Genomic DNA, 14921 nt, shown 5'->3' on the forward strand with positions numbered 1-14921 from the left:
CTTTACTACAGTACCTTTTGAGGGAGGTTTCCAATCAAGTGAAGGACAACAAGAAGGCAATTTCTCTGATTTTCTCAAGGCAGAAAACAAAAATTGCTACAGATCACTAGAAAAATGGTTACTTGCTGTTTTGCCCAATGACTCATGGAAGTTGGGGTGAGGGCAAAATATTCAGGATTTTAGGCAGGAAACATTGCAACTCTGAAAGTTTACATAGGAAAAGGGAGGCAGGCAAATAAAGCTAACGCACAGTTAAGGGTTGCAAAGGTTGTGTGATCCTATTTGTTTAATGATGGCTTGTTTGCATGTGGGGGGAGAAGTTACTTTGTAAACATTCAAAATATTATTATATAACTGAAAAATAGGGTCACATAACTGCAGTGTAGATTGCAGTGTAGCTGACGCTTGGATTGGTGGCAGTGCCTTTTCATGTTTCACATAATAGCTCTTTTGTACCTGATAAACAGCCAATACCATTTTTTTCTGGAGTATATTGAAGGTACATTTGGACCAGATCTAGTGTTGAAAAAAGTAACTAGCAGAAGGGAAAGTAGGGTCAAGATGAAAAATGTATTACTAGACAGTTGGGCTATTACAGATCCTGAGAGAAGGAACATGGCAAAACTCCTCTTGAAGATATTCCAAAGTCAAGGAGCCACAACCAAAAAGGTCCTGTCTCTAGTCCCTACCAATTCTCAGTAACATCTCAGGCCCTGTGGCAAGCAGGGCCTGAGCTGCCAAACAAAGTGCCCCCTGGCAGATTCCATCTTATCTGGATTAAGTTTCAGCTTGTTTTCCTCCATCCAACCCAGGACAGCCTCCACTCACCAATTCAGTATGCCCATCTTCCTGGTAGCTAGCTGTTTACTTAAAGTATAGAGTGTCCACATGTTCACACTGCAGCTCATAGCCACCCCATTTGGCCTCTCCTAGTGTTTTCAAGTAAATATTGAATGGCATGTTGACCCCTGTGGTACCTTATAGGCTATTAGACAAGTGGTAAACCAGGCATCCCCTAACACCATCTTCAGAGTACAACTGTCCAGGTCGAACTGGAGCCACCATATCACAGTGCCTCCAAGTCCTAACCCAGAGATGTGATCTGGAAAGATACCATGGTTGTTCGTATTGAAAGCCACTGAGAGGTCTAGGAGAACCAACAGGGTCATACTCTCCTTGTCTTATCTCCTGGTATAAGTTGTCCACCAAAGCAAACCAGTTTTTGTCCTGTACCTGGGATGGAAGCAAGATTTGGGAAAGATATAAATTTACAGTTTCATCCAGGACTAACTGGAGCAAGAATGCCATTATGTACTCCAACATCTTGCCCAAGAATGGCAGGTTAGAGACTGGATGGAGGTTGTTCAGGATGATCAGGTCCAGAGCACTGTTCCTCTAAGCTATGCACACACAAAATTGCAGTGGGCCCCCATGCAGCTGTCTTTAGCAGTCATGCCACTGCTGCTCCTGCCATCTTTGCCCGCTACTGCTGCTCAACTGCCCACCTAAATCCCAGTTTCCCGCTCCCCCAGCCAGGCTGGGCCACTGCCACTTCCTCCTCTCCACCAAACCAGCCCTGCCACCTCCCCCTGCCCCAGGCTGCTGCCGCCTCCTCCACCCTCAGAGAGAAAAATCTCACAGAGAGAAATCTGACTCAAGGAGGTGGGAGAGAGGGAATCACACAGAGAATAGAATAAAATATTCTTACTCCTATAGAGCAGCTCAGATTGCTCCCTCCCTCCCATAGCTGCCCACAATTGGTTTTGCCTTCACTACCCGCAATTGGCTCCACTTTTCACTACCTGTGGCCCATCACTTGCCCTGCCTAGTGCCTCCCCAATCCCAGGAATCGCCAGCTGCCACTGCTTGTATGAAACACTTTGTCATACCCTAGTAGCAGGCAAACCTGGGTGGGATTGAATTCTGTGCCTCGTGCATCTCTGGCACATAAGATTGTGCATGAGAATATTCTGGAACTTTTCTAAACAGTAATTTAATGGCACTTCACTACACTTTGCTATGCTTAGGGTAAGGGAGAGTTCGTGCGTGTGATGGATTTACAATGACCTCAGTACAGTGCCGTTCATACAGCAAACTGCTTTTTTCACAATGGTTAGGAGTTACTGTGCCATATCTGAATCCAGAATCCAGAACAAGTTGCATTTTTAAAAATTGCTGTGTGTGATATTCTGGAGAAATTGACTTTTAAAGATACAAGAAGCAGTTACCTGATCCAAGCTGGAATAAGTCTCTAACAAGACTAAAATCAAGAGTTTGAATTGTACAATTTCTTTTTAAAATGCCAGGAAGTGCTAAATAATTATTTTTTTGTATGTAAACTAGTGTAGTGACTAGCCTTTCCTCCCTCTATAGCAGGGTTTCTTAACCTTGGGCCCCCAGATGTTGTTGGACTACAACTCCCATCATCTTTAGCCACAAAGGCCATATCTGGGGATGATGGGAGTCATAGTCCAACGACATCTGGGGGGCCCAAGGTTAAGAAACCCTGCTCTACATGGTTAACAGGAAATGAACTCGACTTGACTGACGGCCTGGTGAACTCCAGGGCTCAACCAATCATTCGACCAGGTGGGTGGGACCTAAGCTGCGGGAGGAATTCTGGGAACAAGACAGGAAGTAATGGCAGAGAGTGCGGACTAGCATGTGGAAGGCTGCAGGACGAAACACTAAAGTCTTCCTTGTGCTGCAGAACTAGTTAAATCTGGCCAGTCAGTTAATCAGTCACCTGGTTGCTGGCTGAGTTTTTCCACTACCCTCAATTTGCTGAAACTAGTGTTAGCCTTTTGGGGCCAAAATATTGTTTCAAATATCTTTTCAGATAAGGAGAGTGAGAGAGAAGGAAAGCTATTCAATCCTTGTTTATTGATTGTTCTCAAAGAATATCTGTTTTATGCATTAATTTTTATACAAGCCTTTTTTGTGATGGCAAGTCACAGAATCTACTTTATAGTAGATTCTGCAAGACAATAAGGCTATTCCAGCAAGAACATAATTTTCTACTATGCATGCAATCCTGATGCTCTTGTGACAACACACCCCTTTTTAGGAGTTATTTAAATTGCTGTATCAGCCATTTTTCAATGGATCTGCACCATGTTTGGAAGGTTGGTGATGCTTTCAAGCTGGTTGTTGTGTACAAGGGTTTTTTTTGGTGGGGGGTGGATTGATATTGATTTTATGAACAATAGAATGTTCAGGGCTTACAATGATGGAATGCTGTTTTTACTCCTTACTTTCAACAATTGTTGGCAAGGGCAGCATGAAACAACTGCTGAAATATTGATCTATAAAACTGATCTGAAAAAGAGGACACTTTTGTTGTAAAGATTGGAATAGAATCAGGAGTGAGGCCACAACTGAACTGTTGGTGTGGCAAATATCCTTCAGCTCCTGAGGGAGGGGACATGCTGACTGGGTGCTGGCCTTTTGCTCTTCTTGTCCTGCCTTTCTGAAGAAGACAGCCGGGTGGAGGGGAAGAACTCATCTTCACATTTTGTCCCGAGGCCCACTCTAACCTGAAGAGAATAGAGAGCTATTGGAGAAGGAAGAATGCCCTGAAATATATTTCAGCAATGGTGGACATAAAACTCCTGGTGAAAAGCCTTGCGTGTCAAAGTAGATGAGGCAGAGAGATCCACTCTACAGTTGACAAGAAAGAGTAGATTTTTATTCTGGTAGTCAGCACTATTTAATCACTGTGGTTAAGAGAGAACTGATGAGTAAGTTACCCGAAAAAGAGGAAGTGGTTTTCATCTCTCACACACTATTTAACAGGAATAAGTTGCCTGAGAGAGTAACATGTCTGTACCCAGTCTAATAATAAACTCTTTGTCTGTTTCTTTTTATAACAAATTAACAGTTCACAATTCAAACTAGAGAGAATTGATTTATGATACTCTTATTTCATAATGTGACATAGGTAACTACTGTTTTGCTAATGGAGGCAGTGTGCTTTGCCTAAGTTAATCCAAATAGATAAAATGGAGAGATTAAACCCAATTTCAGCTTTCCATCAGCATTCCATCATTGATTAATTATATTTTCGTAGAATCATACTTTACATTTTAGTAGTAGAACAATGTAGTACAGTAGTTCAGTTTTCTCCAATTGCCTTTACCTCAATTTTGCAGAATTGATCTATAATTAAATGCAAGTAAGCTAGTCTTTACTACAATTCTGCATCATCCCCATGTAAGAAACTTGTAGGTTATATGAAAAGCATATACCAGTAACCATTTTGCCAAATTTTCTTCCGTTTTATTCTCCAAAAGCAAAAAAATTATGAAATGCATTCTATACAGCTCAATGGTATAGTACTGAGAACAATAGATAAGTAATGCTAGTTTAGTGAGTTTTCTTATATAAATTTTCTTGTTTATTATCACCACATTCAAACAGATATTGCTACTATCTCCCACAGAATTTGTGAATTTCCAACATACTGATATAACTGTTTCACAATATAATAGCTCAATATTTTCCACCAAACAACTTTCCAAAGAAGTGCATTTTAGAAGTAGCTAAGTAATTTCAATGATCTATTCTCAAGTGCTTTATATTAATTATCAAAATTAAAAAGTGAGGCAAACCTAATCAGCATGGCTCTAAGTATAACATGTCACTTCTGAATATTATAAAAAAGAAACAAAGAATATCACAATCAGGGGAAACCACTTTTATCAACTAAGAATTTGATAAAATAAGTTTTATCAACTAAAAATTTAACTTAGTTTTATCAACTAAGAATCTGATAGGGAAGAGTTCAGCATAAGCATTAGGGCAACATAATGATAGGCAATTCAGCAATGGAAGAGATGCTCTTTCTGTTTCCAGAAGGCTTTTAAAGAAGCTTGTAGAAGAAGCTTGGAATGACATCAGTTATTTTAAATACACATAACCTCACATACATTTATATGCTTATTCAGGGACTGAATGAAGTGACATATAAGAACTTTAGGAAGGCCTCTTGCTGGCTCTAAAGCCAGGCCTGTAAGAAAGACCATGTCATTTATTAATGAAGAATGATTATAAAAATATTTGTAAAGCATTATTGCATATTTCTTGCAGCTGATCCCCCCCCCCATCTTATGTAGGTATTAATGTATAAAATTGCAAATCATTTGCCTAAAAACACACCAAAAAACACCACTTGCTTCCCAGGACTGCAATGACCAATAAAATAAAATAAGAACTGAATCTTTCCTTCTTCGCTAGTATTCTTTCTAATTTTTTTCATCTGTGTGCAGAATGAATTTTGTTCTGGGCAGCAGTATAAAAGCAGTGTGTTCACACATGCATTCAGAGCGGGGCCTTCCTGATTCAGCCTGAGCGGGATCTAAAATTAACTGAGCGGACATTAAAAAAAAGTGTGAGTGTGCATGTGCGCCTTAGAAGGAACACTGCTGTTCACATCAGCTCCTGAAATCCTTGGGCCTATTCAGGGATAGATTAACTTCTATGCCACCCATAGGCAAATAGAACTTTTACCACCATGGTGATGGGGGTGCGCAAGGGGAAATCCCCTTGTCATCTCTAAAAATCGCCGTTGCCACGGCAGTATGGGAGCAGTGTAGGTGGTTGGCTGCAGGGACGGTGGAGGGGGGCGAGGAGGGAAGAGTACCCCTTTTGTTTACCTTTTCAAGAAGGGAAATGTTACACACAAATGGGACGTGGCCCGGGCTCCAGAGAGCCTGAGTGAGCTCCTGTTGCTCATTTCAGGCAGCCATTTGCTGCCTGAACAGTTTATTTTGCTTTCTCTCCCTAACTGGAGGGAGAGGGAGCAAAATAAAGGATGTTCAGGCAGCAAATGAAGCCTGAAATGAGTGGCAAGAGCTCACTTGGGCTCTCTGGTGATGCCCCCTTTTGCAAATAACCCTCCCTGTTACTGGAGGGGAGAAGCCAGAGGCCACCACAGTGAATTCATGGATAGCACTTTCTTGAAAAGGTTAAAAAGAGGGGGGATGGCGATTTTTAGAGACAAAGGGGGGGTTCCCCTCACACACACCCTCCCCTCAGCTACCACAGCCCCCAGAGGCATGACAAAATTTGAGGAGCAGCAACTTGCCACTCCTCAAATTTTGCCACAATAGGCATCTCCTCTGCCTATGCCTTAATTGGGCCTATTGCTTCTTCTCACCCTCTCACATTCGGCTCTATGGCCTATCAAATACCAAAAAACTCCGTAGCCAGCCTCAAACTCTTGGGCAGGGGGGTCACAGAAGTCTGGTGGGGGCAGGTTATATGGCCATTTAAAACCAATTTGCAGCCTGGGGCACTTATATTGAAGTAGTGCAAAAGTCAACAGAAATTGCAATTTTCTGAATCAATGTCTAATAAATGCAAATTTAACAATAATACTTCACTCCCCCTCTGTCTCTCAAAAGGCACTTTTGCTCTTAAATATTTAGATATAAAAAGAGAACTTTGGCAAATGACATTTTTCTTAATGCTCAGTGTTGAACTTGAGCAGAGTAGCACGTAATAAGGCTTAATTAATGCATATGAAATCATCTAGAAATTCATTGTAATCACAGATGCTCCCCTCCCCTCTATCAATGATTTATGCATGAGCACTTAGGTCTTAAGTTGCCATTCAGAAAACAACAGCTTCCATCAGTCTGCAGGCTCCCAGGAGCCATGCAGCCTGGTCTCAGCTAACAAAGCTGAACTTAAAACTGGTTCTGCTTTTAAGTACAGTATAGGAAGCTTCCTTGGTTGCAACTATGTACATTCAATATGATTTATTTCTGAGTACATGCACACTGTGCAGGATTGGGCTTTCAATTGGCAAGAGACTGCTATATCATTCCTTTTTGAGGGAATCTTTCAGTTTTGCCTTGAATTCCCCCTCAAGGCAGAGCATGTATTAGCCCATTTTGCATTTGTAAGGTATTCTCCCACCTTGGAAATGCAAAATGGGACAATGAAAGCCAACCAAAAGCGCCCCCATTTTCTCAATAGCTAAAGCATGCAGCATTCTGCACCAATGAGGAATCAATGAGTGGATTTTTAAAGCAAAAAACGTATGTTTTTCAGTATGTTTCGTACTGGAAAGAGCTGAAAAGTAATTGTTATAAAATCTAAGGGATATTTTAAAACAAACAGCAAGAAAGTGAAGACAAAGTGTCTTGTCTTCACTTTGGACAGCAAAGGAACTTCCCTGCTAGAGGATCCTGTCATTCCTGAGTACTATGGCCCCATGTCTCTCAGTCTAACTGAAGATCAATTAGCATACAAATGCTACTGCATTACTCTGCTGCCTCACTGAGTGGAAGGCTGTAATATGATTCAGAAGGCATTACTTTTTAGCCAAGGAGAAGCACTGAAAATAGATCAGCCAGGGCTGAGATTTTGCCAGGGTGTCAAGGAGAAATTTTTGGGGTGGCAATTACAGATCATTGCTCATTACACCTTGTGCCTACAGGCTTCTGCTCCATTTTCATAATTTTCAGTGTGAACCCCCCTGAGCTGTTTCTGCTCAGGTAACCTTACCAACAGTCGGTGGCCAAATTACTGGATGATTACTTCAAATTTATGTGAAATTCATTCACACCCATTTCCAGGTTGCCAGTTCAGAAATGCTACAATGAGAACAGAAGCCACAAATGGCTATATCAGGATCTAGACTTCCTTATCTGCCGCCTTCTTTCCTGCCAGATAATGCATAGCCCACTTCTGTTCGTAGGCTTAATATGTAGTTTGGCCTCAGTCCTCTTTCTTGCTGACTCTTTGTTTCTTCAGCTTTGGAGTTTGCCAGATGGTGATTTATAACAGCTTGACTTCAGTCACAGGCAAGCAGCTGTTCCCGTCCTCCTTCATGTGGCCTTTCAATGCATAAAATAACCATCTTCAACACAGAACTTTTAATCAGTTCTTAGAGTGACAGAAAGGTAGTTCACATGGGCTGGGCTGGGACTTGGGGGAAGGCAGGTTTATACCTACCTTCCTCCAGATGAGCAGGCCACATGATTGTTGCTATGGTGTGTGGTGTGGAAGGAGAAGTGAAGCTTGGCCATTAGGAGTCCTACAATGCACTGCATAAGCAGCAGTGGGGAATACTTGCTGCCAGAACACTTCTTTCCCCGGGTTCTATTGTGGAGCTGGCGGCCGGCAACCCAAAAGGAGCTGCCAGCAGCTTGCTAGCCCACATGAATGACCAGGTAGAGAGGGATAACAATGGGCAAGGGAAGTGGAAGGTGGGGATAAGGCAGGGAAATGAAACCCACAGTTTTTCCAATATGAAAGCCTGCTGTGTATAGCAACTGAATGTGTGGTCTCTGGCAAATTAAAACAAACATTACCATATGAAATCACAATTGCAATGAATCTGAGGAAGTACTGAATTTCTCCAGATAAAAAAAAAAATCTTCCTGTTTGGTGAACAAAGGCAATGTGCTTCTAATAGAAATATGTGGGGGAAGGCAATGTGCACACCAAATAAGAAACAAATGTGTGAAACAATGGGGGTGGGGTGCAGAGTCTATAAACATTTGTTTTTAAGATGCAAAGCTTTTTGATTACTGATAATTATAATACACAAATCAAGCTCCAGGTTGCTTCCAAGCCTATAGATAATTTGTTATAAATGTTCAGTCATTCCACTCACTGCCTCTTCACTCTTTGCAAAGTTTAACTCAGACAGCCACACTATTAGGGATTTGATCTGGGGAAAGATAATAGTAAGGGAGTTTTTTGTTTTTGTTGCGTTCAGCAATGGCACTGGCAATTTCATCAAGAGTGTTGCGGAACTTCCTTATGGCTTCTTTCACTGGCTTCTCTATGAAGTGTTCATCAGGATACATCCCCAGAAACAACTAGTTGCGGAAGAAGACACAAAAGATCTGTGTTGAGAAAGGTCTAAAAGAAATGTTGCAGCTCATCTACTCATGACATGTTGCAAAACCGCACCCCTCCATTTTTGGTGAGCTGATGTGCTGTACACACTTAATGGCAAACCTTAGAATTCTCTGCAAAACATAATATGTTGACAGACCCCATTCCATGATTTGGAGAACAATTCCAGTACTTGCAATGTTTTCACACAGATTAAAAACCCATTTTGCCTCTCAGTGAGATGGTTGCTCACTGAGGAGTGCTGTGGTAAATTTGTCAGGGTGACTTGCCCTTTCTTCTCTCTAAAGGTGGTAAAACAGGACACACAACCAAAAGCAGGAGCAGTGACTGTCAGGTAAAGAGACAGGTAAAAACAAAAAGAGTTTAAGACAGCTGGACTGTTGTGATTACTTTGCAGCTAAATTGAAAATTGGGTATGATGTATTCAAAGGGAGATAAGACAGGGGTGTGGAGGCAAAAGTCCCTGCAATAATTATTTGTTTTTCTCTCACCAAATGAGGTTGCAGTGAAAGGACTAAAAAGGAGGTGGCAGGAGAGGGATATGAACACCTGTTAGTCCCAGATAATAATACCTTCCCAAAGTCAGAGTTCTTGGGAGGTGCCTTACTGGGAATAACAGATTCCAAATTTTGGCAACTTCATCAAAATGAACTGAAAACAGAACAGACACACAATTGTATTTTAACTTGAGTTATCCCATACATGATAAATGAAATATAAGTGAGCTACTGTATACCTGCCCTCATTTTATGTACAGCTGGACCTCGTTATACATGGTTCTGCTAATAATGGTTTCATGTATCCACGATCCAGCAATTGTTACCCAACCTCATTATCTGCGGATAGGAAAGGTCAAAACCCATGTATCCGTGATTTCAGGATGGCTGGAAATCACCTCAGAGGCCGCCTTTTTATGATGAGGAATGATTTTGTGGCTCACTTGAACTAAAACCAACAATTTTTTCTGCGATTTTTGTGGAAATATGGGGACTGGGGGGGGCCATCATTGGACGGCTGAAGGCCGTCCAATGATGGATGGCCTTCAGCACAGGAGCACAGTAGGGCACTTTATTTCACCCTTTTAAACTTTTTTTGGCCATTTCCCCCACAATTTTTGAGCCTCCAGGAACCTACCCCCACCCGCACCAATCCTATTGACTTAATGCTCAGTATCCAGTTTCAGTATACGTGGTAGTAGCAGAGCATGGAACCCCAGAAGATAATAATAGGAAGGACTCACTTCATTTTCCTGAAATTGGCTCAAAGCCCAAACAGCACCAAGATGCCAACAAGAGCGTCCCCTATCTGGGAGACTCTCAACAATATACTCGATACTGACACTCCCTTTTTCTGTAGGTGGTGGGCAGCGCATAGTTGGAGGGGCATTGGGAATCCAGGAACACCAGTCATACTGAGCAATAAAAAGACAAAGGAACAGTAAGATATAGGTAATTAGGGACTAAGAAGATGAACAAAACAGCAACAGAACAGTAACACTGCAAAAATAAGGCTACAAGTTCATTCATCTATGAACCAAACTACATATTCCCAGACTTTGTAAGTGTAGCTCTACAAGCTTTTGTTTCTTCCAAGAAGCATTGCAAGGGGGTGTTTTCTCTTGAGAAATCAAAACAGAGGCAAAGAGTTGAAACCCTGCCCATGCCCCTGATTTGGATCAGGTTGCTTTCTGAAGAAAAAGGAATCTTGCAGAGTTCCAGTCACAGAAATCTGTGCAAAATATCATTTTATTTATTTATTTATTTAATATACTGCCCTTCCAAAATGGCTCCTGAAGAGTTAATTAATAGAGGTAATTAACATCAAAATAGAATAGGGTTCAATCACAAAGACTATATGAATGGGAGGTCCTTCTGCTCACACAAGGAGTTCTTGATTTTCACAGATTCCACCTTCCAGATGGAGTCCCTACATCCCGTATCCCATTCTAATGGTGTCAGATCCCCAAAAGTGGCCTTTTGGGAGGTTCAGAGAGAAAAATAGGAAAGCCTCATTCTGCAAAGTAGGAGTCTGCTCATGGTTCTTAGTCTATCTCCTTTTCTTCCCTGTTTAGTGCCAGCACCCCAGATATCAAGATATTAGATATTAACTGAAGATGCATTAAAAATCATAACTAAAAAGCAGTGAAATTATACCCAGAGACTGAAGCCTGAAACTCTGTTTTTTGGTCTAAATTTTTGGTAAAATAACATTTATTCTGAGGTAATTGCCACAACACAAGTGGCTGCAAAACATTTTGTTTGCCCCAGGATTTACTCCCTTCTGAAAAACCCACTTCTCCCTGATTCACCTTTTCTGTGATGTCTGCTAGCTGGGAACCCTACACTTTCCCATCTTTGATATTCCTTTGTCAACCCCTATAACCTCTGTGCCTCTTCCCATGTTGTATTTTTAATGTTGGTACACATTCTCAGACAGAAAAGTAATCTAGCAGAATTTTTTTTTGGTCAAATAACTATGTATAATGGAATGGCAAATTGTCAGATTCAGTGGCAAACATCTCCCTGACCAAAGTTGCTCTCTCCAACACAAAACTATTTTAGCAGTTCAATATATCCTACCTGACCAAAGTTTACAGCTGCATGTTGTGCTGATGTTGTGAATAACACTACAGTAAGATATTCTGATAGCTTTTCTCGTGTCTTGATGATCTTTGGAAATCCTGAAAATCAGAAGAAGAAACAACCCCACAAAATGAAGAAAAGTTCTAGAACTTTCCAGAGCTTTTTAAAGAGAGCACGTCTTATTTTTCAGTGTCCCAGGTTGCAGAAGGCAAGATAACACACACAACAGTTCCTTCTAACATTGTCATCAAGGCAAATGAGAGCATGTTCTAGCAGGCACTGTGATGGTGCTGCTCCTAGTGACAAGGCTTTTCCAGATATAAGACTATTGGTACTTCTGACGAAGACGTTTTTGAAACAGACTATCACCTAGGGAGTCCGTTAAGTTTCAAGCTTCAAGGTTCCTGTGCAGAGTGTATTACCTCGTACTTATGAAGATTGACTTTCAGCAAACCGGCACCATCAGCATCTTATCAGCTATTTTACACAATCAGCATTCCAGTGACTGTTGTTAAGCATCACACTTCTTAGTTTGTGGAGTTTGTATCAGCCCACATTATTGTATTTACTTGCTGTTGTAATATGGATGCCTGTGTGAGTTTGTGATCATACGTGGAGTATTGCTTTACCCTCTATTGTGTCTCTGCATTTTTTGCCTTGCCCACTGCTCACGGGTTTTGTGTTATAGTTCTTGAATATGTAGAACTCAGCATACAGAAACAGAAGGGATTTGCATTTTTACAGAAAATGTTCAGAAGAGAAACATTTCCATAATGCAATTAAAGAATAACAATAGATTTGAATCTTAGTATGTTGTCGTCATCATCTTCAGTAAGGCTGCAGTCCTCTTCACACTTAGTTGGGGGTGGGCTCCATTGAAATTTGTGGAATTTAATTCTGAATAAACAGAAAGACTGAAAGCATCAGAATAACTGTAGAAAAATATCTGTTTGAGATCACAAGAAGTGTTCATTCCAGTCTGTTCTGCACTGGAAATGACAAAAGTCAAACCTCACTCAGAATACTGGCTGACAAGGCAATGCTGCCACCGGCCACTGGCCGACACTACTATACACATGACAGGCAGCCCCAGCAGTGTTGCACAAGCTGGCAGTTGCTCAACTACTTGAAGGATGCCCTTCGGAAGCTGCTTGATGGGAGAACAATATGCCTTGTACAGGGCTGGACTCTCCTTCACTGAAGGTTTTCAGAAGCTGGATGAGTATCTGTCAGGAATGCTTTAGCACCATCTATATTTGTAATTATTGTTTGAATAAGTCTAAGGGATCTTTTCTTTAATGTCATAAATATACTGTAAATATACAGACCACTGTATATTTGGTTAAGGTTGGACTCATACTCAACCCTCCTCCGCAGGGGTGAAGGACCTTTTAGAATGATCCACCCAAAAAGGCTATTGGATCTCATAGGATTCCAAGTAGTCTTAGAAGGCTTTAATGTTGGCTCTGCCAGTGATTCTGTTGATGCCCTGGTTCAGACTTGGAATAATGAACTCACTAGGGCAATAGACATGCTTGCTCCTAAGCACCCTCTCTGCTCTGCTTCTAAATTAGCCCCTTGTATACGGAAGAACTATGGGGGTTGAAGTGGCAAGGTATAGGGCTCGAGTGTGAGTGGGAAAAGATTCAGCTTGAACACAGAGAGCATTTGAAGATCTAGGCTAGGCCCCTCCTCCCCTGAATTTTGACCTATCAGTTACCTGTTGTGACATTTTAAATTAGTTTTTTGCAGATAAAATACCTTGTATTTGAGCTGAACTAGACTCTACAGTTACTGCAGAGTCTGTCGTGGAGGTGTCCAGCAGCTCCTCTTTTGTGGTTAATTTGAATCAATTTCAGTTTGTGACTCCCGAGGATGTGGACAAGATACTTGGGACACTGCGCCTCACCACCTGTTCTCTCGACTCTTGCCCAACACGGCTTATACTATCTAGTGGCGAGGTTATTGGAGAGGGCTTTTTTAAGATCAATAATGCTTCTCTGAGGGAGGGCAGGATGCCTCCCTGTTTCAAGGAGTTGATTATTAGACCATTCTTGAAGAGGCCTGCAGTGGATCCCTCAGAAGTGGGAAATTACAGGCCTGTCTCCAACCTCCCATGGTTGGGCAAGGTGATCGAGAGGGTGGTGTCGTCTCAGCTCCAGGCTGTCTTGGAGGAAGCAGATTACCTGGGCCCATTTCAAACTGGCTTTTGGGCAGGCTATGGGGTTGAGACGGCCTTGGTTGGCCTGTTGGATGATCTCCAATTAGAAACTGATGGGGGGAGTGTGACTCTGTTGATGCTTTTGGATCTCTTGGTGGCTTTTTATACCATCGACCATGGTATCCTTCTGGGGTGCCTGAAGGGGCTGGGAGTGGGAGACACAGCTTTGCAATGGTTCTGCTCGTGTTAGGACACCAGTCGGTGTTGCTTGGAGACTGTTGCTCTTCAAAACATGGTGAAAACAAGGAGGATACACGGACCAAGAAACAAAACATATACTAAAAAGTATATATACTGTGTAGAGAGTCTATTCCCACACACACAAAGGATGAATAAACATAAGTTAGAAAGCACACAATTACAAAGAAATAGCCTATATTCTAGATCCCATAAAGTGTGGCTGAAGGTCAAATTGTGTCCATAGTCCTTATGCATGTGGATATATAGTTCTTCCAGATCTTTGCTTTTCTTAGGTTGGTTCTTGTTCCGGATGTAACTCCACAAGTTACTCAAAAATCTTCCAGAACTATTGCTCCTTCTGATGGATGCCTTGTCCAAATAATACCCAACAGGTATCCTAGGTAATTTTAACCTGTTTCCTCCTGCTTGAGCAGGACTTCCTCAGGAGAAGTGAGCTGAATACACAATAATACATATATCATTTTAACAAAAATACCATCAACAAATAGTATTAAATCAAAGGGTTAGGAATTTTGAAGTTATTACTCACATTTATTTCTTCTAAAGTGACACTGCACTTGCCAGTGGTTTCTAAATTAGAAATCCTACTGAGTACCAAGTTGTACTGGCTTCAAATGGTACAGATAACGCTTAATATATCCTACAGCGTCTGCCAAATGTTTTCACTCCCCTTTGATCAAAAGGGATGTGCTTCATTATCCAATCACATCTAAATGACCAATTATATTCATGTGCGTGTGTGAGGAAACAGCAATGCTAAGCTTCCACTATATATCCACATGCATAAGGACTATGGACACAATTTGACCTTCAGCCACACTTTATGGGATCTAGAATATATGCTATTTCTTTGTAATTGTGTGCTTTCTAACATATGTTTATTCATCCTTTGTGTGTGTGGGAATAGACTCTCTACACGGTATATATGCTCTTCAAAACATGGCATCCCGCAAGGCTCCATACTGTCTCAGATGTTTTTTAATATCTATGTGAAACCACTGAGAGAGATCATCAGGGGATTTGGTGCAGAGTGTTATCAGTAT

The 14921-nt window shown here is 41.5% G+C and overlaps 1 protein-coding gene across 4 annotated transcripts in view; it reads right to left on the reverse strand.

Annotated features, from left to right (window-relative positions):
* Positions 1 to 4134: 4134 nt before the first annotated feature.
* ALOX5 (arachidonate 5-lipoxygenase) overlaps positions 4135 to 14921 on the reverse strand; it is a 99307-nt gene continuing 88520 nt past the window's right edge. For all 4 annotated transcript variants that reach the window (XM_053250030.1, XM_053250028.1, XM_053250031.1 and 1 more), the window contains 3 exons: positions 11454 to 11554; positions 10115 to 10285; positions 4135 to 8834 (listed from right to left, as the gene is read on the reverse strand). In XM_053250030.1, the coding sequence (XP_053106005.1) occupies positions 8655 to 8834; positions 10115 to 10285; positions 11454 to 11554 (452 nt within the window). In that variant the 3' untranslated portion in view covers positions 4135 to 8654. The remainder of the gene's footprint in view (positions 8835 to 10114; positions 10286 to 11453; positions 11555 to 14921) is intronic.

The sequence above is a fragment of the Hemicordylus capensis genome, chromosome 4 (genome assembly GCF_027244095.1).
Source record: "Hemicordylus capensis ecotype Gifberg chromosome 4, rHemCap1.1.pri, whole genome shotgun sequence".
Classification (NCBI taxonomy): domain Eukaryota; kingdom Metazoa; phylum Chordata; class Lepidosauria; order Squamata; family Cordylidae; genus Hemicordylus; species Hemicordylus capensis.